This window comes from Oryza brachyantha, chromosome 1 (assembly GCF_000231095.2).
Source record: "Oryza brachyantha chromosome 1, ObraRS2, whole genome shotgun sequence".
Lineage (NCBI taxonomy): Eukaryota > Viridiplantae > Streptophyta > Magnoliopsida > Poales > Poaceae > Oryza > Oryza brachyantha.
Window position 1 is genome coordinate 8,766,380 of NC_023163.2, and position 21,877 is coordinate 8,788,256.

The 21,877-nt window shown below is 42.2% G+C and overlaps 3 protein-coding genes across 3 annotated transcripts; 1 reads left to right on the plus strand and 2 right to left on the minus strand.

Moving 5' to 3' along the window:
- Positions 1-289: 289 nt before the first annotated feature.
- LOC102703345 (myb-related protein P-like) lies at positions 290-6,744 on the plus strand. The gene is made up of 2 exons (XM_006644051.3): positions 290-606; positions 5,708-6,744. The coding sequence occupies exons 1-2, from the start codon at positions 344-346 to the stop codon at positions 6,405-6,407; spliced, it is 963 nt and encodes a 320-aa protein (XP_006644114.1). The 5' UTR covers positions 290-343; the 3' UTR covers positions 6,408-6,744.
- Positions 6,745-8,131: 1,387 nt separating this feature from the next.
- Positions 8,132-9,366, minus strand: LOC102719915. The gene is made up of 2 exons (XM_040519848.1): positions 9,018-9,366; positions 8,132-8,935 (listed from the first exon to the last, which is right to left on the minus strand). The coding sequence occupies exons 1-2, from the start codon at positions 9,296-9,298 to the stop codon at positions 8,500-8,502; spliced, it is 717 nt and encodes a 238-aa protein (XP_040375782.1). The 5' UTR covers positions 9,299-9,366; the 3' UTR covers positions 8,132-8,499.
- Positions 9,367-14,523: 5,157 nt separating this feature from the next.
- On the minus strand, positions 14,524-15,405 carry LOC121053285. The gene has a single exon (XM_040520014.1). It carries the CDS (start codon positions 15,279-15,281, stop codon positions 15,039-15,041), a length of 243 nt encoding a protein of 80 aa, XP_040375948.1. The 5' UTR covers positions 15,282-15,405; the 3' UTR covers positions 14,524-15,038.
- Positions 15,406-21,877: the final 6,472 nt, after the last annotated feature.

Below are 21,877 nucleotides of genomic sequence, written 5' to 3' on the forward strand. Positions count from 1 at the left end.
GCCAGCTTCGACACAAGAGCCAAAAAAAACTCTATGAGAGTGATACATGGGTCCTGTATTAATGATGAAGAGCTAACTAGTATATGAGTGGGCTAAAAAAAACTATAAAAAATCTTATAGACAGCTTATTGACTATATTATTAGCCTTTTGCTCTAATCGGCAGCAGCAGCACACGAGCGCGTGCGAGCCCGTCAACGTCGTCGTCTCCGTCTTCTCCCCTCCGGCCGCCTTCCAGCCGCACTGCATATATCGATCCGGCCCGCCCAATCAACCCAACCGCGCGTCAGTCTCCACCCTCTTTTCTCTTTCCCAGCCCACGCACGGAGGCGGAGGCGGTGAGCGATGGGGAGGGCGCCGTGCTGCGAGAAGGTGGGGCTGAGGAGGGGGAGGTGGACCAAGGAGGAGGACGAGAAGCTGGCGAGGTACATCGGCGAGCACGGGGAAGGCGCGTGGAGGTCGCTGCCCAGGAATGCCGGCCTCCTCCGCTGCGGGAAGAGCTGCAGGCTGCGGTGGATCAACTACCTCCGGGCCGACCTCAAGCGCGGGAACATCTCGCCGGAGGAGGAGGCCATGATCGTCAAGCTCCACGCCACCCTCGGCAACAGGTACGCCCGCCCCTGGAATCTCCAATTTTCTACTAGTGCCACCACCATCTACACGGCGATCGATCGTCTGATGATGCCATGCATGAACGATCGCTCTGCCATTTTTATTTCCCCTTGGTTTTCTTTTCATATGAAATCACCATGAATCGCAAGCTGAGAAGAGCTAGGAAAAGAGCCCCCTGAATCTAGCCCTCGCAAGTAGATGCAAATTCGTCTTAGTTTTTCGTGTCGCGAAACCTGAGCATCGTCATTCGTCTCTGTGTTTGGAACAAGTGAGGTGACAGATCATCTTCAGCTTCGAATGGCGTCCTGTTGGAGTTCGCAGCACGAAAGAAGCAAGCTTCTGCTTTCATCCAATTAATCTAATCTCTTTCCTTCAGAAAAGAAACAAAACCGCTATACGTGAGCAGAGCATGCGACACCCGGTTTCGTGCTCTCTCTTTTATTTTTTGCTACATTTTTTCTATTATTTGTTTATGTTCCTCAGCAAATAGCAAGAGCAACATACACCCAAAAAAAGAAATTAAGAGAGACAGCCATCTAAAAAAAGTCTTGTTTATTCATAAGACAATGGGTCTTTTTATCGGGTCAATAATACAGAAAACACTTGCATATATACACACAATCCATTTACCATTACAGGAATGGAGTGACTGCATTTACGTTTATTAGTTAAAGAAACGCTGATGGCCGGATCGATTCCCTCCCTGCAAACCCTGCTCCCAAAGTACCCAAGGCCAAACCAGCAAAACAATCCCTGGAGCTTCGCTTTGGTTTATTTGAGAAGGTTTAGATTTTAAGAAGTAGCTGGCAAGCAGCTAGTTTCTAAAAATTTAGAAAAACTTCTAAACCCAGCTTCACTAGTTTCTAGATTCTTAGTTTATTTTTTAAATCTGTAACTATAGACTCTTAGAAGCTTCTTCGGAGAACCGTTCGAGGTAGCTTTTGATAGAAGCAATTTTGAAAAAAAAAACTGCAACCAAAAGAAGCTTTCTAAACAGCCCTTAATCTTTTTTTTTTGGCTTTAGCGTGACCGGGAAAATACATGCCGTAGAATACAGCGATGGTCGATCGATGTGTGTGTGTTGGGGGGGGGGGGGGGGGGGGTGTCAGCGACAGGCTTTAATTTTGCGTCCGGTCCCCCGAGAGAAATTTTCCATGCTGCTGCTCGCAGATGATGGGCATGGATGGATGGCGGGTCCGTTTTCCGCTGTCGTTTGCTACGGTCCCGTTGATTCAGACTCCAAAGTCCAAACTCTTCTTAATAAGTAGCTTCTCATCACGATTTCCCCCCTGAAAGATTGCATGCGCCCTGGTTTTAAATAACCAGCGTATTTTTTTTAAAAAAAATTGTATGATGAATTACGCATAATCTATTTATAAGACCAACTTTATCGTTCTTAATAAATTATACGAAGGTTCTATATTTTTTAGTAGAAAATTGGATACCTTCAGTTACTTGGTAACCGAGGTAAAAAAGTTAAGTGGAAATTTTGATAACTAAAAGTACTTTTTAAGCAATATTAAAATTACCCTATTTATAAACATGTAAAATACTTATAACTACATCCCTCCTTTTGCTTCTGCTTATGTTTATAAGAAAATTTTGAATTCTCAATCTTAAATTTAGAGTTGATTTTAGGGTTTTTTTTCATCAAGTTTATTTTTTAGCATTAGCTTTTAAATCGCTAAAAATACATATATAAAATTTGTATTTATAAAATATTTTTTGTTTACAAATATGCAATTGAAAAAGCTAAACAATCACCTCCAAGTTGTCTGAAGCTGAGGTAGAATTTTTTTTTTCGAAACTACAGTTCGAAAAATGTGATACGCATAATCCATACAAGTCTATAAACTCAAATAAAAAACAATATATATCAGTTATTGTCATCGAATTAACTTTTTAATGACCACTTTTGCCGTAAAGGCCCCTGAATTTTAAAATGGTCCAATAACAGCTCTAGGGAGGTATTGAATGATATGATAGTGATTCCCGCTGATACAGTACGTATTGAGTGAAACGAAAATAATGTTCGGTGATACAGACTCTTAATAGGTAATCCCCATGATGTCACTGATGTCATTGTACACGTTTGATCATTCACCTTATTTATTTAAAAAATTGTATAATTATTATTTAATTTTATTATGATTTGATTTATTACTAAATGTATTTTCAACATAACTATATTTATATATATTTACATAACTATTTTGAATAAGATAAATGGTTAAATGCGTACCAAAAATTAACATCATCATTGAATAAAATACGGATGGAGTAAGTTTTATTAAACAATGTATAATTAATAATGATAGGAAGCAATCCTTTTTTCTAAAATTAAAATATTTTTAGGGAAGAAAGAGATATTTTGCTCTATCAAGGACTTCACCTTAAAATAATGTACCAGATCTGTCTGCCCAATTGCTAGGAGACACACTTTGACGCATTTTTCACATTGTTGATTTATAAATACAACTCCAGTCGAATAAGTGCCTTGTACTAAAGTCTCGTTGACTTAGACAAAAGCACCATGACACATCGATACTACTGCTACAGTTCACCATTTCGAAATATAGGCATATTATATTTTATTGTGATAAAGATATGATCAATTAGGATATGTTTTTTATGATACAAAATTGATATGGTTATATCCATATTCAAAAGTAGTTTTTGGTGATTATCTTTTCGTGTCACATCATTGATATATTAATATAGTATTCTTTTAACAAACTTTTGTCTTGGCATATATTTAAAATTGGAGGGAGCAGTGCACACATTTCCAAAATATAAAAGTATTTTTTAGGGTTGTGTTCTTTCCTCAATTTTTTTTTAGCTTTTTTCTTAGCTTTCATGCACACAATTCTCGAACTGCTAAGTGGTATAACTTTTTACAAAAGGTTTTCATATCACTGTTCTAAAAAGATTTTCAATTTTATAGTGGTACCGTTTGTAACATTAAACATATATTACAAAAATTTTAGAAATCATCTAGTTTTTATCTTTCATCTACCAACAACACAACCTAGATCATTTCGCAAAAGCTAAGGTATGATCAATATTTCCTTCTAGTTGCTTTAGTGATCAGATGATTTTGAATTGATTAGATTCTCTTTTTTTAAGGATTACGTTATCTCTAAAATATTCAGAATGATTGAAATCACAATAATTTAGTTTTAAAATCTTTGTAATTAATGTGGTAAAAAGTTTAAATCGTCGTAAGGTGGCCGATCGCTTCCAGCATACGTGGGCGGCCATGCGTTGAGGTCGGTGGCACGAGCACGTACAAATGGGCACCATGTGGGCCGAGCCAGTTCACATTACTTCCATTTCCACGCCTAGCACGAGCACGTAATACGTGGCGAGTTCGTACATAACGTGGAAATTTTTTATTAAATAAACTTTTTAGCAAGTAATTTTTATTAATAAATTACTGGGCAAATTTTTTTAAAATCTAAACCTTACAACGCTAGCACGCCAATCGTTTCGCGTGACGCGGCCAAAAGGTTTATACGGTGGGAATATTTTCTCTGAAGGTTTAGTAATAAAATTATTTATTAAAAATGTTTAAAAAATAAAAAAAATTCCATTGCGTGCGGTTACGATACAAGTTAGGATCCCATATATATTGAACTCGTTTCTCACGTGGGATATTGACAGAAAATGGCTTACTTAGCATATGAATCAAATAATGCTGCCAAAGTCAAGTCAGTGTTGGGATCCTAGCTAGCTAGGGAACGGGGACGTCCGGTCACTCCGGTGGGACTCTGATGTTTATAAGCATGTATTAGGGGACATATTAGTGGGTGTGTATGCATCTGTCCTGTAATCATTAGAAATGCTATTATTTGAAACAAAACTTTCAAATTCAAAAGCTCTTTGGATTATATTCGAAGGAAGGGCTAAAATTTCGGTGGTCCACAAATAGATTACAATGCAGAGGGTTGTTTTTTGATATTTTTTTTTATGTGTGGGTAGTGGGCTCAACAAGCCAGGGGCTTTAAACTCTTCTTGCCTCGATGGATTCAAGGAGAAAGGGATGGTGTTAGTATAGTTGGACTTCCTAGGACCATCTTTTGTCTTTTTAACAGAAAAATCAAACATCATATTTTTAAAAACGATAGATAATTTATGAATAGAACTTTTATGTACGTATTTATAGCGGTGTTAAAAATAAACTATAATAGATAAACGTCAAAATCATGCCTGTCATTTGCATGAGCGAGTGCAGCATTGAGCAGCAGCAGTACGTGGCCAAGCTGCTGACACGATCAGCAACTGGCTTGCTAGCTAGCCGCCGCGCGGGGGGCCATGCGGGACCTTCGGCAACCATGGTGGTGTAAATGCCGCGGATGGCAACAACAAGAAGCGATTAATTCCTGAGTCGCCTGATTATTTTGGCTCCATCTCTCGGTCGATCGGTGTAACATGTCTATGTCTATGCACATGTGTATCCATCCCTGCATCGCTGCGACGGAGCTTTCATCAATGTCGCGAATTCACCGATCGAGAAACCACTCGGTGGTTGGATCGCCAGCAGCGCGCATTAATTCATTGCCCACATGTTACTCTCGCCGGGCCGGCAGGCAGCATCGAGCTCCTGCAAAGGCTGCAATGGCGCACGCATGCAATCGCCCACATACGCGGCCATGTTTCTCTCCTAGCTCGTAGCGGTAGTGGAATTAGAGCGTTTACGATAAGGGATTAAGCGAGCTTTAAAAATTATCAAGTTATATTTGTGTTTATATGGAGAGAGAAAAAAAAACAGGTTATAGATTTACAACTAGCTGGACACTGTTTATGATAAGGGATTAAGCGAGCTTTAAAAATTATCACGTTATATTTGTGTTTACATGGAGAGAAAACATGTCATAGATTTATGACTAGCTAGACACTATATGGATGAGATGTGAACTATACATTATACATTAATGATGCAGTATGTAACTATTATTTAATTTAGCTCTATATTAATTCTTAATAAGAAAAGATTTTGAAGGGCTCTTGCAGTTTTTACGAGTTTAGAATTTACTGCGTGTTACTGCTTTGATTGATTGGTTGTTTCCCTGTGCGGTTTTTGTTCTCGTCAATCAGGTGGTCCCTGATCGCCGGCCACTTGCCCGGCCGGACGGACAACGAGATCAAGAACTACTGGAACTCGCACCTCAGCCGGAAGGCGCCGGAATTCCGTGGAGGCGCCGGCGCCGGCGCCGTGGTCGACGTCGACCTCAGCAAGCTGCCCGGCGGCGGAAAGCGCCGTGGCGGCAGGACGGGCCGCAGCAGCGGGAAGGGTAACACCAAGGTGAAGACCAATACCACGACGAAGACGAAGGAGAACGACAACGCCGCCGCGCCAGAAGCAGGGCGCAATGACGACGACGGCGACGGCCGCGGCATTGGCAACGTATCGGCAGCAAGCCACAGCGAGGGGCAGGCGCAGGCGAGCGGCAGTGGGCTCACATCAGATGGGCTCGAGGAGGGCCCAGTAGGCCTCAGCGAGGAGATGGTGAGTGGGCCTCCGGGCCCGGCGAGCCCGAAGCCTGACGTGGGCCAGGGCAGGTCTTCCGCCGAGAGTGGCAGCGGGTCCAGTGGGCCAAGCAAGGCCCTGGGCCAGGACGCCGGCCACAGGTCCATGGACTGGGACTTGGTGGGCCTGGACGACGGCCTCGCCGACGATGACATGTGGGGCCCGCTCACCTGGGACTACGGCGAGATGGTGGTGGGCCCGGATGGCGGAGCCCAGCACGACGACGGGGCGCTGTCAGAGCTGTTCTTCCTGGGCAACGGCATGTAGTTTTCGTCTTCGTCTCACCAAGTCACCATCTCTTGATTCATCTCTTGAGTTTTTTTTTCCTTCTCTTGATGCTGGACCGTACTGATTTTTGGGTTAGGGTTTGATGCGTGTCTGGTGAAGCAGTGTACTCGCGTACGTTGGCTGGTAGCGTTCTCGTTTTATTGTTTGGTTGGGGGTAAATGGGATCGTGGCAGCTGACGAGTGAAGGGAAGAAAGGATGTGAGGATGTACAAAAATAAGTGTAGCCTCACCTTCTTCGGTCTGTTGGACATTCACATCATCACATGTGGCTGTTCTTCCTTGGTGATAAAAATAAAAGATGAAAGATTACTTGACTTTTTGGATACATATTTTTATGATATAAACGATGAAATTAACAAGTATAGAATTAAAATCTACTCTAGAAATATTAGATGATAAACTTGTGTATAAAATTTTTTATAAATAATATATCATTTAACAGTTTGAGAAACGCATATACAAGTTTTACGTATGACAATAATATATCATTTAATAGGCTGGTGGGCCCCTATCACACTGCGCCATATAAAAGGGGGTGGAGGCTGACGATGGCAGAAGGGATGAAGTTCATCGCCGTCGCCACTCCAACGCACAAAAGCCTAACCGATCTAGAGGGGCGCAGCCAGTGACGGGATTGCCACCGCCGTGCTGTCACCTCACCGGACTACTCCGACCACTGTCCCTGCCGTCAGCCCCAAGACACAGTGAGGACGACAATGGCCGGTTCTTCTTCATCTGCAAGCGGCTCCACTAGTTTGTACCCCCAACCCTAATCCGTTTTGGTACCCGTGCAATGTCATCAATTCATACAACAGTAGAACCCTACTTGAGCTAGAACCCTAGATGATTCAATAGGTCCTAACAAATGATGCCTAAACAAAAGGCAAATTGCATCAGTGGTGGTGGTGCTATGCTTCGGTGTGAACAATAATTGCTTGCAGTTATTCAATTTTCTGAACGCACATTCACATGATCATTATATATTGCCATTCTTGGTTTCCATGATTATCATCAAACATCCAATTAAAACAAACCCATTCTAGCCAAACTAGTACAGCAAGAAGAGGAGAATATTTGAGAAATGGAATGAGGTGTTTAGAAACATATTTGAACACATTGGTTTTGGTTGAAAAATTGAAAATTTTAGGTCTCCTAATTTTTTGGGGCCATGCGTGGTTGCTCACTCCACACCTGCCAATTGACTTACCTCAAAAAAAAAAAAAACCCTGCCAATTGACGTTATGTTAAATTTCAAATTTAATTTTTAGCATTCTTGTCAGTTTGCTCCTGTAGCGATCATTGTGTCTAGAGCTTAGACTGGTTACCGGCCAGCAACTTGTCGGATATTGCTGATACTTTTGATTTGTAGAAAAAATAGGAAATTTGGAGGATTCCAGTTCTATAAGATAAATTCCTGAGAAAGTCTTTGAAACGAAAGATTGAATCCTGTCGTTTCCTTTAAAATTTCTACGGAATGGGCTCATAGCTCATGTTTTGCATGTATTGCACTCGGACACCTTTGTTAAAGTTTTCCTACGGTTTTTATTCATGTAGTAATTAAGTATCCATGACAAATTTAGCCTTTCAAATAGGAACTCGCCAATCCACGGGTAAACCAATCTCCTGAAGCGAAAGAATGGGCCACACTGAAGAGGGAATTGTGTCGATCGTGTTTGCCTCTCAAAAGAAGAGACATTGCACTGAGCACATCGGTGCATAGACCATATCCATAGACTAGATTAATACGGGCAAAATTTTAGCAGAACAACATATACACTCTCTCTTAAAATGAACAAGAGTTCACTAAGCTACAAAGTTCAGCATATATGTTTGCTCGAATTTTAATCAGTTCATCCTAGACCAGCTTCTGCTGCCGAAACCTGAAGCTATATAGTTATACTAAGTACAGGCCTAAATGCCTAATTATTAGAAAGTTCAGTAATCGATTGAGTAGTAGCAGTAAGTGAAGCAGAGTTGAGTAACCAGTAATCACTAAAATAGTTAAGAACATGGACGGCTTTCAGTCCATCACCATGCAACCAGAAGTAGGCAGAGTTTGCTACTTCTTGGCCTAGTTTGATCCCATATTCCTCCTGCTCCTCCTCCGACGACGGCGACGACCGGCAACGCACCCACCGTCCTCCGTTCCAGCCGGAACTGGCAACGTGCTGTGTGTGATCTTGTCATCAACAGTTGCCGGCTTACTTGCTCCGATTCGATGGACACAGACTGAGCCGCGATTCTGCAGGTTTGCTTGCTCCAATTCTACGCCTTCTTCACCGATGTTGAGCTGGCCGAAAACTCTCCGGCCATGGTCAGCCACGGAACGTACCTGCCGGGGAAGCTCGTCCTGACCACCGCAATTCCTCTTGCCGCCCCATGCGCTGCCGTAGCTGACCGGACGTGCGCTTATCTTGCGGCGGCTGGCCGGCGCCGAGTACTCCAGACGGCTCGCCGGCACAGGCGCAGCAGCCCCCGCGTGTCGCTTGCCTGCGGCGGCGCGGCTCCTGGAAAACGCACGCACCATGTTGGGGTGAACTGATGCGGGAGCAACCGAATCAGAAACCGCGAGGCAGCTCGTGCGTGTACCTGCCGCGGCGGGAGCGGGACAAGTCGTCGAGCTCGCGGTAGCGCGCGCGCCAGTCGACGCCTTTCTCGGCGAGCACCACCTCCCGGGGCCGCGCGGCGCCGAACGGGTTCGCCTTCGCCTTCGTCTCCCCGCCACGCGGAGGAGGCGGCCGGTTCTCCGCCTCCTCCTCCTCCTCCCGCTGCTGCTGCTGCCGCGACTCCTCGCGCTCCACTTCGTCGGCCCAGGAGAAGGAGAACCGCCTCGCCGGCCTGGCGCTGGCGCTGGCGCTCCGTCGGTCCATCTCACCTTGCACCGGCTCTGCCTTGAACCGCCGCAGTTTCGCACTCCGCAAGTAGGGGGAAGTGGTGGTGCATGCGTCGTACTATGGGCCGCGCGCGTTGCGCGGGTTTTGGACTTTTGAAATGGTGGCTCGGAAAAGTTACGGCTCGCAACGGTAAACCGCACGGGCGCATCGCGCGCTTGCGCTTCCACCGCAACGCGTGCAAACAACGGTCGGGTGGATTCAGAGACCCATCAGGATGGACGGACGGGGTCTGAGCTTTGACGGAAATGCCCCTGACGGATGGTGCAAGGCTAGGGCCACGTTATGAAATATCATTTGATTTTATAACATATATTTAATATTATAAATAATAGAATTAACTATTACAAAGTTAAAAATTTACTTATCTATACTATTATTATACTATTATAAAAATCGGTAATGATTCTGCCTGCTTTTTCGTCGTCGGACCCATGGTCCGAGCAGGCCGCGCGTGGGCCTCCAACAGCCCACGCACCACACCACTCCCCGCCCGTCGCCTCGGCATCTCCTCGCACCGCTCCCTGCCCGCCTCCCGTCGCCGACGCGAACTCCCCTCCCCTCCGGTCATCTCGCACCGGCCCGTAGCCTCGGCAGCTCCTCACCTAGCACCGCTCCCCTCTGGTCTCCTCGCCCCGCACCACTCCGCGCTCACCTCCCACCGTCGCCGTGAGCTCCCTTCCCCTCCGGTCATCTCGCACCGCACCACTCCCCACCCGTCGCCTCGGCCTTCTCAGCCACTTGTGCGCCAAGCCGAGCCAGCGAGCCCGCGGCAGCACGCGTGAGCATGCACTCGCTCAGTGTCGCCAGATCCGACACCTGCCACGTCCGCTCGTCGGCGGGGCTCTGCACCCACTTTTGCCTCGTCCGGGCGCAGCGGTTCATCGACCCCCTCGAGCTCCAGCACCGTAACGCCTGTCTCAACCGTCTCTCCGGCCACTGGTAGGGCTCTCCTCCGAGCGCCGCTGCGTACTGATCTACTGAAGCTACAGGTCTACCACCATGACATCAAGCAACAACATGATTGGATAGATTTTGAGTATTGATTCCTCGAAGCACAACATCATTAGGGCGTTGGTTTTGGACTTCAAGGAGGATTGGGGCAATGTTTTGAGTGTTGAGCCAGATTTTTCGTCTTGATTAGTTCCTACTTATATGTTATAGTGTTTTTAAATTGAGCAGTCAATGTTGCAGCAGCTGCCATGTCGCAGAAGAAATCACGCGGCGGGGGGCGCGCCGGCGAAGACCCCGAGGACCTCTCCCGCTCGCCCCTCCAGGCCGTCCTCCTCGCCGACAGCTTCACGCTCAAGTTCCGCCCCATCACGGTCGAGAGCGCCACCTACGCCTACGAATTGACGAGCTAACTGTGATCTAGCAGAGACAGTGGCAGCAGGCCGGCTGCCGGCGGCTTCCAGTGGCTGGACAGAATGGATGGGGCCATATATTCCACATTTTCCTGAATGCAGCACTGGGTGATCTTTTTGCTCATTATGTGGAAGCCTGAAATCGTGCTACTCTGAATTTGCGCAAGGCAGCAGCATGATGCAACAATACTTTGGCATGCTTGTCGTTAACCAATATTTGTAGCCAAACCAGTAGTTTCAATCACTGTAGTTCTCAGTTCATCCTTGGGATTTTTTTTACCTGTACAATGTGTCAAGAAAATGGGGGGGGGGGGGGGGGGGGACAAAGACATAACATTGACCTATGATTCATTGTATTTAGTCAATGCAGGAAATATCCAGGCTATTTAGTCCGAAGGAAATCTCACCTCATTGTTAGTCATGATTTCTCTGTTGCTTATTCGTCCAGCTATAACCTTGCAAATAAGCTTCGAATAAACCTGGATGTTATAACAGTCTTGTACTACATATAATTTCCAGAATGAATACCGACTATATGGGTTGCAATTTAGCATATAAATCGATGCATGCCATTATAGCAATTTGATAGATGTTGATAAAGCCAGCAGAAAGAAAAATTCATTTTTCTAAAGGGTGAGATTTGAAAAAGTTATAAAATGATGATTAACATATTAAAACATAGACATACAACACATGCATGTTCCTGTCGAGGTTTCCCACATACCATGACATTGCTAAATGTTCAAAATATATCGATTTCAGCACGTGGGGAGGCGCGCGGAGACACCGTGGAGGCAAGTGTTTTACGGTGGAGGACTTCAAACCGGTGGCCTTCGGCGACGACGCGATGTGCTCCAGGAAGAAGCAGAGAGGAGCTGGGCACGGCGCCACCGCCGCGGCCGGAGAAGGAGCACCGGCTTGTCACGCCGCATCACATGAGCCCATTGAACAGTCTGTTAGCCTTTTTGTTTGGACATGGTATTCCGAGAAGAAAAAAAACGTTTGACTTTTCTGACGCAATTGGAAAATTCACAAAAAACAGTAAAGTATGATTATCACATAATCCATGTTATGTGAAGTTTAAGTTGCAAACTGCGATGGTCCGAACTGATGATTCTTCTAAATGTGAAAAGGAATAAGGTGATTATTATTTTTACAGGTCTTAGTTGAGCTGAATCTTCAATTGCTAGACCGGGGGCATGTATGGTTGGTGATCTGAGATGCCCCAAAAAGATATATCCTCGAATTTTGAGAAAGAAGCATGAAATAAAACCAGGTATTTCTGTGAGCTTATTGGAGAAGGTTGATCTTTGAACGATACTAAATTAATTATATAAAAAGTATGTCTTAATTGCAAAATGGCAAGTTTGATGAATTGATGTAGTATATATAAAAGGTTCCGATTGCACTTTTAATCATTAGCGATGCCAATAAAAAAATAATGCATGGTAAAAGTGCACGGAAATGGTAAAATTTATCTTATTTTTTTCCCTTAAGCCGTTGCGGAGCACGGGCATTTTGCTAGTAAATATAATGCGATTAACTTCACCATAGAAACATTTAAAAAACACACTTTTTAATAGTTTAGAAAATGTGTGAAAAAAACCAAGAAAAAATCGCGAAAAATCAACTATGATCTTCTGTCATAATAATATAATATATTTATAGTAACTAGATATTTGATTCCAGGTAATACTATATAAGATTGTACTACTTCTCTGTATTATATAAGAGGAACTCCAACAGCTCCCCATTCTAATTTATCATCTCTATTTTTTAGCAAATCGTAAAAAAACTGTCTTCAACAGTTTGCCACCTAAGTTCTCAAATTTTAGCAATTTACCATATCCTCTCATTTGCACGCATATGTGGGAGTCTAGATTTCATGACATCTAGAAAAGTACGACGCTGAGTTTCTCTCTTGCCTCCGCCTCGAAAATTCACGTGCGACGTTTTTCTTGGGTGGAGTCCCGGCGTCACCATGGTCGCCGCGCTTACGTCCGGAGGCACCACCGCCGACCGGCGTCCCGCCGCCGCCGAGGCCCGTTGCTGGCCGTCGTCCGCTGCGCCCCGGCGCCCGCTCGCCCGCCGTGCCGACGCTGGTCCCGGAGACGGCAGCAATTGCTGCTGCTGCGTGCGGTAGGTGTGGCGTGGGCGAGTGCATCGGCGTGGGCTGCGAGCTGGTGGTGGCGGCCGGCTCGAGCGGTAGTGACGATGAGGAGGAGGAGGGGGAGGAGGTGGAGTGCTCGGGCGCCGCGGCAACGTCGGCGACCCCGGCGGAGTGAAGGGCGGGTTGCTCGTTGCTCCATTTTTTTCGTTGCTCGTTGCTCGTGGGCTGCAAGCTGGTCACCATTTCATGGCTCGTTGCTCCATTCTTTCTCTCTGTTCCATTCTTGATGACTCAAAGTATCAAAGAACGCAGGTGGCGTGGGACGGGGCGGGGTGGGCGCGGGCGGCGCCGGCATCGCGGCGCGGCATGGAAGGGGAGGGGCGGCGCGGCGCGGCTGGCACAACGCTTCGGGCAGCAATGCAACAATATGCAGTGGGTGGGATGCGACGAGAGCGACGGAAAGATGGGATCTCCCTCAACTACAACTGTTTTGAAAGCTAATTCTGTTTTTAGCAAGTTTAATATTCTAAACTCTTAGAGATAAAAAAAAATTATTTACCATATTGTTTATAAACGTGCTCAGATTCAGGATTTGGAAAACAAAATTTTGGTAACTGTTAGAGTTGCTCTAACACTTCGTTGATTTAAGGAGTTTGTTATTCAAGGCTGTTGTATGCCGATAAAAATTCGTACTGTAATTCATATTTGCACCATTCTATATTGGATAATTTTTTATTATGTTTTTTAGCTAAGGTTCTTGATTCCAATTCCGAAAAAAAGTTTGAAAACAAATAGAGGTAGTTTGGGTCCGTTTCGTCCTCAATGCCAACTTGGATTGGAGGCATGTTTAACATGATTGGCTTGGGCCGAAATTTTGATCAGAATCGACGGGTCGGCCCATAGTGAACAACGTACCAATCTGGCCCAGTTTGCCATCCCAGTTAGAAGAAACAAAGAAATTGAAGTACGCCGTATTAGAAAAAGAGTGTCTTTTGATGCCATCCAAAAGCATAAAATTAAAGCGTGCAGTTGCAGATCATATGTGATGTAGGTGCATGAAACCATGAAAATTCCTGCTACATCCATTCCAAAATACAAGTATTTATAGATTGTTTAGCATATACTAAAGTAAAATAACTGTAATGAGTATTAATAAATGAGATATGGGATGAGTTGCGACGGTATGTGAAGAAAAAAATTAAATGAAAAGTGGTTGATGAGACAAGTAATAACATGAACAGTACCATAAATAATTATATTTTAATACAATATTTAAACCCCATAAATGTTTAATATTTTAAAACAGAGGGAGTACACCTGGCTGATATACCGCTGACAATATTTTTATCCAATAGCATGAGGGTGATTGTTTGGCTTTTTCATAAAAAAACAAACGACATATTTATAAATAAAAAATGATCTGTGAATACAAATTTTATATACATATTCTTGGTGGTTTAAAAGCTAATGGTGGAAAATAAACTTCGTTGAGAAAACCTCTAAAATCAACTTTAAATTTAAGATTAAAAATTCAAATTTTGACTTATAAGTATAAACAAAAAATGAGGGTGCATGAAAAAACATCTTTGATTGTTTAAATAAATTTACATAAGAGATATAAAAACATACATTTTTCTCCGTCTTTATACTCGATATATGGGACCATGCAAATGAATTTTGATTCATCAACACTAGTTCACCAAAATTATTGAACTGAATTGGATCTGCACTTGTTCGCGAAATCATAGGCTCACAGGAATCTCTTGAAATTTTGTAACTTCAAAATTACCTTGGACCATATTTTTTTTTTCAGCTCAAGTACAATACAGCATCAACAGCAAGGTTAACGAGAGATATTCGAATGCCGAAAACAAACATGGCAATCACGACATCATAATTAGCACTTACACATCAGTTAGAACCAAACTTGTGAAAACAGTAAGATCATCAAGCAAGTCCATTCCACATTTGGTTGTTTGATTCAAAAATCAAAACCAATTACACCCAGACTTTTCAGTTCTTGTTCTTGTCGGAAGTATTCAGTTTTTTTTTCTCTCTGAAAGAGTAAGAATTCATTCTGTTCTCATGGAAGGAAAGATCGGAGGCTGTGCAGCTTGCAACATCTGGAATTTGGAATCTAATGCAAATCGATCGTGAGGCACTCTGTTTTTTCTTTTCGCTTTTCAGAATTACCTTGGACGAAGAGGGGGAGGCGTATCGGCGGCTTTGCTGTTCGAATATATTGTCAGACGCGGAAGATGCCGGAGCACTTGCGCTTGAACCACCGGATGCCCCGGCGGAGCGAGGCCTTCACCTTCCCCTCCACGGCGTACGCCTTGTAGCCCGCGACGCGCCGCCGCCGCTTCATCTCCGGGTCGCCGAAGCAGCCGACGCAGACGCCGCGCACCCGGCCGCCGCAGCGCCTGAACGGGCCCGGCGGCGGCGGGGCGAACGCGGGGGCCATCGACGTCGACGTCGGCGGCGCCATGGCGAACAACCCGCGTGGAGGCTAGCTATCTCCCGGCTTCGGCTTCTGCTTCTGCTCGGCGGCGGGGGGAGGGAACGCGCGGTGGCGTCGCGTGGGACGGAGGACGAGCAGGAGGAGGAGGAGGTGGGGGGGGGGGGGGGGCGGAGGATGGGTTGGGTGGTGGAAGGAGTCGCCCCGGTGGAGGCGGTGGAGATCGGCCATGGAGAAAAGGTTGGGTTGGGGAGTGGAGACGACGCGCGCGGGCGGGAGGAGGGAAAACCGGAGGAGCCCGAGCCCAAACGGGGGGCGCTGCTCCCTGGGCTTAATTTGGTCTCTTGCATGCGTACGAACATGTACCGTGCGTCTCTCGTCCTGGCCCGTACGCGACCAAATTTGATGGCTTTGAATCGAGTCGAGATGTTTTAAATCATGCTGCGAAATGTTTCAAATCAAGTCAAATATTGGTCTCGTTTGGCTAGCTTGGTCAACCGTAAAACTCCTGAAATAAAGGGATAAATTAAGGGCATGCTGATAATAATACTATTGGGTTAGAGTGGAGCTAAGGAGCATCAAAAGTCTAGCGAAAACCGTGTAGTTTATTTTTCAATAGCATTTCTATTCTAAAAAGAATATAAAATGAATACCGTTTGACACAACTCTAACTATTGGTAAGTTGGAGTTGTGAGATAGGGCTCCTTGTCTAATTTGAGAGTGGATGGTTTGAGTTATAGTTGGATTTTTAGTGCATTTTCACAAATAAGAATTGAGCAAAGGGTCAGTGGTTTTCAAGTATAAACTCTAATGCATTGACCTGGTCATGCACTCATGCTTGTTACAGATCCAAATCTGAAATACATATGTATTATGGAAAAGTTAGCCCGCCTTCTTACATAAATTTTGGAATAAATATACATGCTATGCTGTTAAAAGCATTTAAGAATTTTCTGAAAAACATTTCAGAATTTTAGTATTTTTTTGGTTCTAACTTTAGACATATACAATAAGTTCTGAGCCGGAGCCATACCAAATAGAAACTAACTGAAATACTCGAATTGTGGAATCAAAATTTTGGTTTTGGGTAAATTTTTTTGAGCATTTACCATCTTTAAGAAAATATCGTAAGGTATCGTATTTTACTATGTAAAATTTGATACTTTAAATTACTTTGTATAGCAAACTTTTGAGTGTAAATTAATTTTAATATGCACAAATACTTAAAGGATGGTAAAATTGTCTAAAATTTTTTGATTAAAAATTTATTAGAATGGTTTGGGTTGGAGTTGAATCTCATTAATTTAAATAAAGAGGGAGTTTCAGCGGGGTGCGACCGTACGTGAGAGGTACACGATCGCTCTCCCCTTGTTTCACAGGAGAAGACGTGTCTGCATGGAAACACCAATATGTTTGATCGTCTTGTCAAAAACAAGTTAAGACCGAGTACGTATCTGCATGTCGTCTTCAAAGATATATAGGGGGTGTAAACGTGTTAATTTGTACATTGCACAATCTGATCAAACAGTCTGCATTCAGTTATATCATTCGAAGTACGTCGCGTGGAATTCACTTACAACTGTATGCAATACATGATCGCGTACAAACAAACAAACAAACAAAGCTCTTCGGTCGTCTTCACGGGAGGGAGCGAAGCTGATCGATTGAGAGTTAATTATTCACATATAGCACAAACTAACGGCAAATATATATATGCTTGCAGGCATGAAAGCATATGCCGGTTCGTAGTTAAGTCGTAACGCACTAGATTTTGCGTAAAACTTAACCACGTTTGCTAGCTTAATTAGCCGCGCGCTAATTAATCCGCCGGCTCCGCGCCACCCGGGTGGCCGGGGCCGGGGCTGGGGCCCGGTGATGTGCCGCTCTTCCTGAGGAGGTAGCCCGTCGGCGGCGCGGCGGCTGTGGTGGTCACTGCTGCGGCGCCGCCGCTCGCCGCGCAGTACTGGACCATCGTCGACGGCGTCGCGTGGCCGGCGACGAGGAGGATCAGGGCGACGGCGATCGCGGCGAAGGGTGTTGAAGCTGGGGACTTGGTCATGGAGGAGTATTGCACCGTTTGGTGCTGGCTGTTTGTTTCTTTTGTGTGTTGGTTCGTGAGTTTAGACCGGACGGGGGAGGCCCTATATATAGACGTTGGGGTGATCATGGTCATGGTCTCGTGGATGAATGGAATCAAACCCGGCCTGGCCTGACCTGGCCTACCTGCTGCATTCTTTAGTCGATTAAGACGGAAGATAAAATATTATCTGATTTTTATGATAGATATTTTGTGTTATAATCACTGAAATTTACTATTATAAGTAAAAAAAATCTGAGTCGTATGCAAGGACTCATTTAATGAAATAAACGATTCACTTGCATGCTCTATACATTTCAGGAAATATTGTTTTCTTTACGGTATTTTCAGCGTAAACTTGGTGTCTCTGCTACACATCTAAGATACTAAAATTAAACTGAAAATTAGTACTCTACATATTTTCAAATATTAAGGATAGTAATTTTTTTCAAAAAAAAAACCGAATTGCTATCTACGGATTTAAATTAATTGGTAGCTAGGGATTTGTTTATACTCCGTCGGAGGGGTATAGTTCAACCACACACATTTTTACTGTTGTATCAAAGTAGGTACGAATAGGTGTTTTTTTGATATAATGTACGAATAGATGTTGTGCTTGCGTATACGCCCATTCTGCTGCATAAGTGGAGATTATTAGCTAGCAAATTAGTCACTATTTTTCTTCAGAAAGTATTTTTATTACTTGGTTAGATATCTTGCATTTCATATAAATAGTCATAAAAAAATTGACAACATAGATTAAAATGAGACATATCACTCCACAAACATGTAATTCAATTTTGAATTCTATAAGTTATAACAAATTTATCAAATTTAACTTTAAAATTGTGCACACTAGTTTAACTTTAATATTTTTTTTACAACTTGTAGCAATAGGGTTTGAACTTACATGTTTAGGAAATGATATATCTTATATTAATTCATCTTATATATATTTTTAATTTTTTTATAACTATTTAGATGATATATAAGAAAAGAAAGAAGTGTATATCCAACCAAGTAATAAAAATCCATCCTCATTTTTCTCAATGTATGGTTGCTCTTGTACTCCATTTGACCCAATTAAATATCGGTTTTAGAGCTTCCTACGAAACTCATCTTGATTTGTTATCATATAATTTTTTTACGGTCTATGAAAAGGAAGAGAAAATTCCTTTATGCATATGAGTTTTCCCTTATCCTTTCTATACCCAAAATTTTTCCTTGTCCTCTATATGTCCCTAAGTTTTTATTTCGACCCACAATACGAGCTGACAATTAGCTGACTATTATCTTTTTATCTAAATGAACATGATTCTCTCAACATGGATAATAGATTCATTTATGAAAACACAAAGGGGATTCCTTAAATTTGGCGGAACCAATTTAAAATTTTTTAAATGAATTAAACCAAATTTGGTCACTTTTGGATATCACCCAAATAGATATAATCTTGGTATCAAATTCTCAGGGAAAAGACCATGTACGGATTTAATCATTTTTCAAAAAATGGCTCTCTTTTCTTTCAAATTTGGAATCAAACATTTTAGTGACACTTGATTTTATTATAAAAGTATTTTTTACATTTTATTTTTAAAGTAGGTTGCACATAGTGGTGAGACCGGGGCAGTATCATCATTTTAATCTAATGGTCAACTAACGCTCAGCGTATGAAATGAGTACAAAGAGGATCAAAATGAAAACTCACATGCATATTGAGCATACCGATAAATTTAGGGCATACAAAGGATTGGAGGAAAAAATCATGGACACATAAGGAATTAACTCCAGAAGGTACTAGGTATACACATTTTAACGTTCTTGAAGGGATACCGTGATGTACATCATTAATGATTATTAATGGTATATGGCCTTAGCGTTATTCTTTTTTGAAATACCTTGGCACACATTACTTAGGTACTAAAATTTACCCTAGAACATATATGGTTCTTAATTTCTCAATGACTATAGGAATCTCTGTTTTTAATTATAATTTAGTACTATTTCTTAGTGCAGTGTTGAGGTGCCATATTTTATGGACTTGCCTAGATTTATTCATGGACAATGTATATATTATATATATGTGTGTCCAAATTCATTAGTATCCATGTGAATGTAGGTGACACTAAAATGTCTTATAATATGGAATGAGAGAGTACAATTTAATTTAGAGAAAACACAAGAAATATTATTGACGAGGAGCCATTTCCAAGAAATGTTATTGACGAATACAAGTTCATATAATGTTATCATATACATGACTTTTGTCAGAGAAATATCATCACCATTGGGTTTCCGCTAGTTCCGCCCATTAGCCTGATAAAAAATGCCCTCAAGCATCATCTGTAATAATAAATTTACAGACCTAAATCAATGGCTAGATGAGTGGCTTAATGGTTTCCAACGATGGTCTCGAGTGGCAATGACAGAAGAGGCCAAATCTAGGGTCTCCTCTATGCAGTTCAGAGGGATAAAAATGTTTTTTCGTAACATTTAATGGAGGCTATATATGCAACTAAAAACCTAATGGCAATGATATTTTTAGGGCAAAGTCGCTTGTAAGATTCCATGTCATCGGAGTCACAGTTGTCGATGACACGTTTTGTAATTGGGTGCTTGTATTTCTTGGATTCTCTTTTTAATTTACTAAAACTATAGTATTTTCTTGTAACCATTCAAGTCTAGCGACTACTTAACGAGGCACGGACCATAAAATACTTCTACAGTTTGTCCTTATAGCATATATATTATTTGAGTGAATCTAAGCAATATGTCGATTCCTTTTTCCATAAATTAATGATGCGGTTATCCCCACATTTTATTCCCTCAAACACCAGTATTAGAAACCACAAGCAAAGAATGGAAAAGGATAGCTATCTGATAAGTCGTGGAGGCAGCATAAAAGTACATTGGAAACCCCTTATTTCTTTGGAAAATGGTTTTGTCCAAGTTTTAATTTCACTTTAGCAAGAATCTCTTTCCGTTTCGTCCAATCGTAGTCCCCTGATTGATGACGTTTATCAACATCGAATTCGTACTTTGCTTTACACAGAACTAACTCATATTCGTTGTACGTGGCATGAATCAGTTTATCAAATTTTAATTCATGGGGTGTTAACTCAACATTTGGCAGGTGGCAGGGATCATAATCAAGGTCTCTTTTAAGATACACCATTTTTTGTGTGTGTATCGTAATTTCATCAAGGGTTTAGATGAACAACACTTACCTTTTCTTCTTCTTATTCAGTTGTATGTAACAAACAATTCAAACAAAACCTACGATAATAAAAAAGATGAACAATTAACCTATTTATTACATTAGATTTATTACATTAGAAAAGTAATGGGAAAAAGCCACCATATTAATTCGCTCACACGGACTATAAATACCGACATTAGTCACAAAGAAAAAAAAACTCGTCCAAGTAGAAATACAATTAAAAATATCTGATATTTTAATAAAAACAAATTAAAAGAAGGGAGTCAATGTAGAAATATAGTTTAGAAAAATCTAACATTCGCTGAGATACGAACGATTTCCCCCCTTACGTATAGGCTCCCTTAAACGTTAAGCGTGAAATAGAAGTATGCTGTAATTATTTTTAGTTGCATGACATTAGGAATTCAAATTGCTGGGATTTACCGTGGTTTGGATTCAGTCACTCAGCACCTCCAATGTATTGAGAGAATTTTTTATGTGTACCATTGATATTTCAACTGATTCGCTTCTTGGTCTAGGAAATTTTGGCCGACCATATCATGATATCATATATGCTCCTGAATTTCTATATTTGTTCTCCACATGCCGGTTATGTTAATTAACGTCGAATTTTCTATTTAGTAATGTGGAAAAGCCCATCTTGCCTTTTGCCTGGAAGGGATTTCCATGTTTATTAAGCGTACGATATACTCCTACATTTATATCAAATATTAAGATGCACAAAACTCATATTCCTTTCATACCAAAGCACATAATAGACTTCTTCTGCATAGTTAGAGAACAACACTTGAAAGAATGGCTAGATAAAACAAAAGCTCATAGAGATACCAAAGATGGATATCTCGGACATATATGGGATGAGATTTTTCTTAACAACATGCATGAAAGGGGTTTCACCAGAAAAAAAATTCACACAAACACTTACTTTTTTACTCGTAACATAGTGACACAAATTGGGCATTCGAATTTTCCCCTTTAGATAATCATTTTACTACTTGCTCACATAGTTAACTTACTTGATAAAATATTGCACAGAGATGCAACATTAAAAAGTTAGAATAAGTCTACATAACCCTTCAATATTTTACCACATGATCACTTAACTCCCTCACCTAACAAATCAGGTATTTAACCTCTAATCTATCTAATACCGTTTAGATTGCCCCCTCATGGTGGTTTTGGTGGTTTTGCTCCTTGTTTTGTCATGCTGGCAGATTTTTTTTACATTATTTTTTGATGTCTTGTATATTACACTAATTCGGATGAACCATGAGTGTATATGAACTAATTCAGATAGTTTGTGTAAGGGCACGACCTATTACTCTTTGG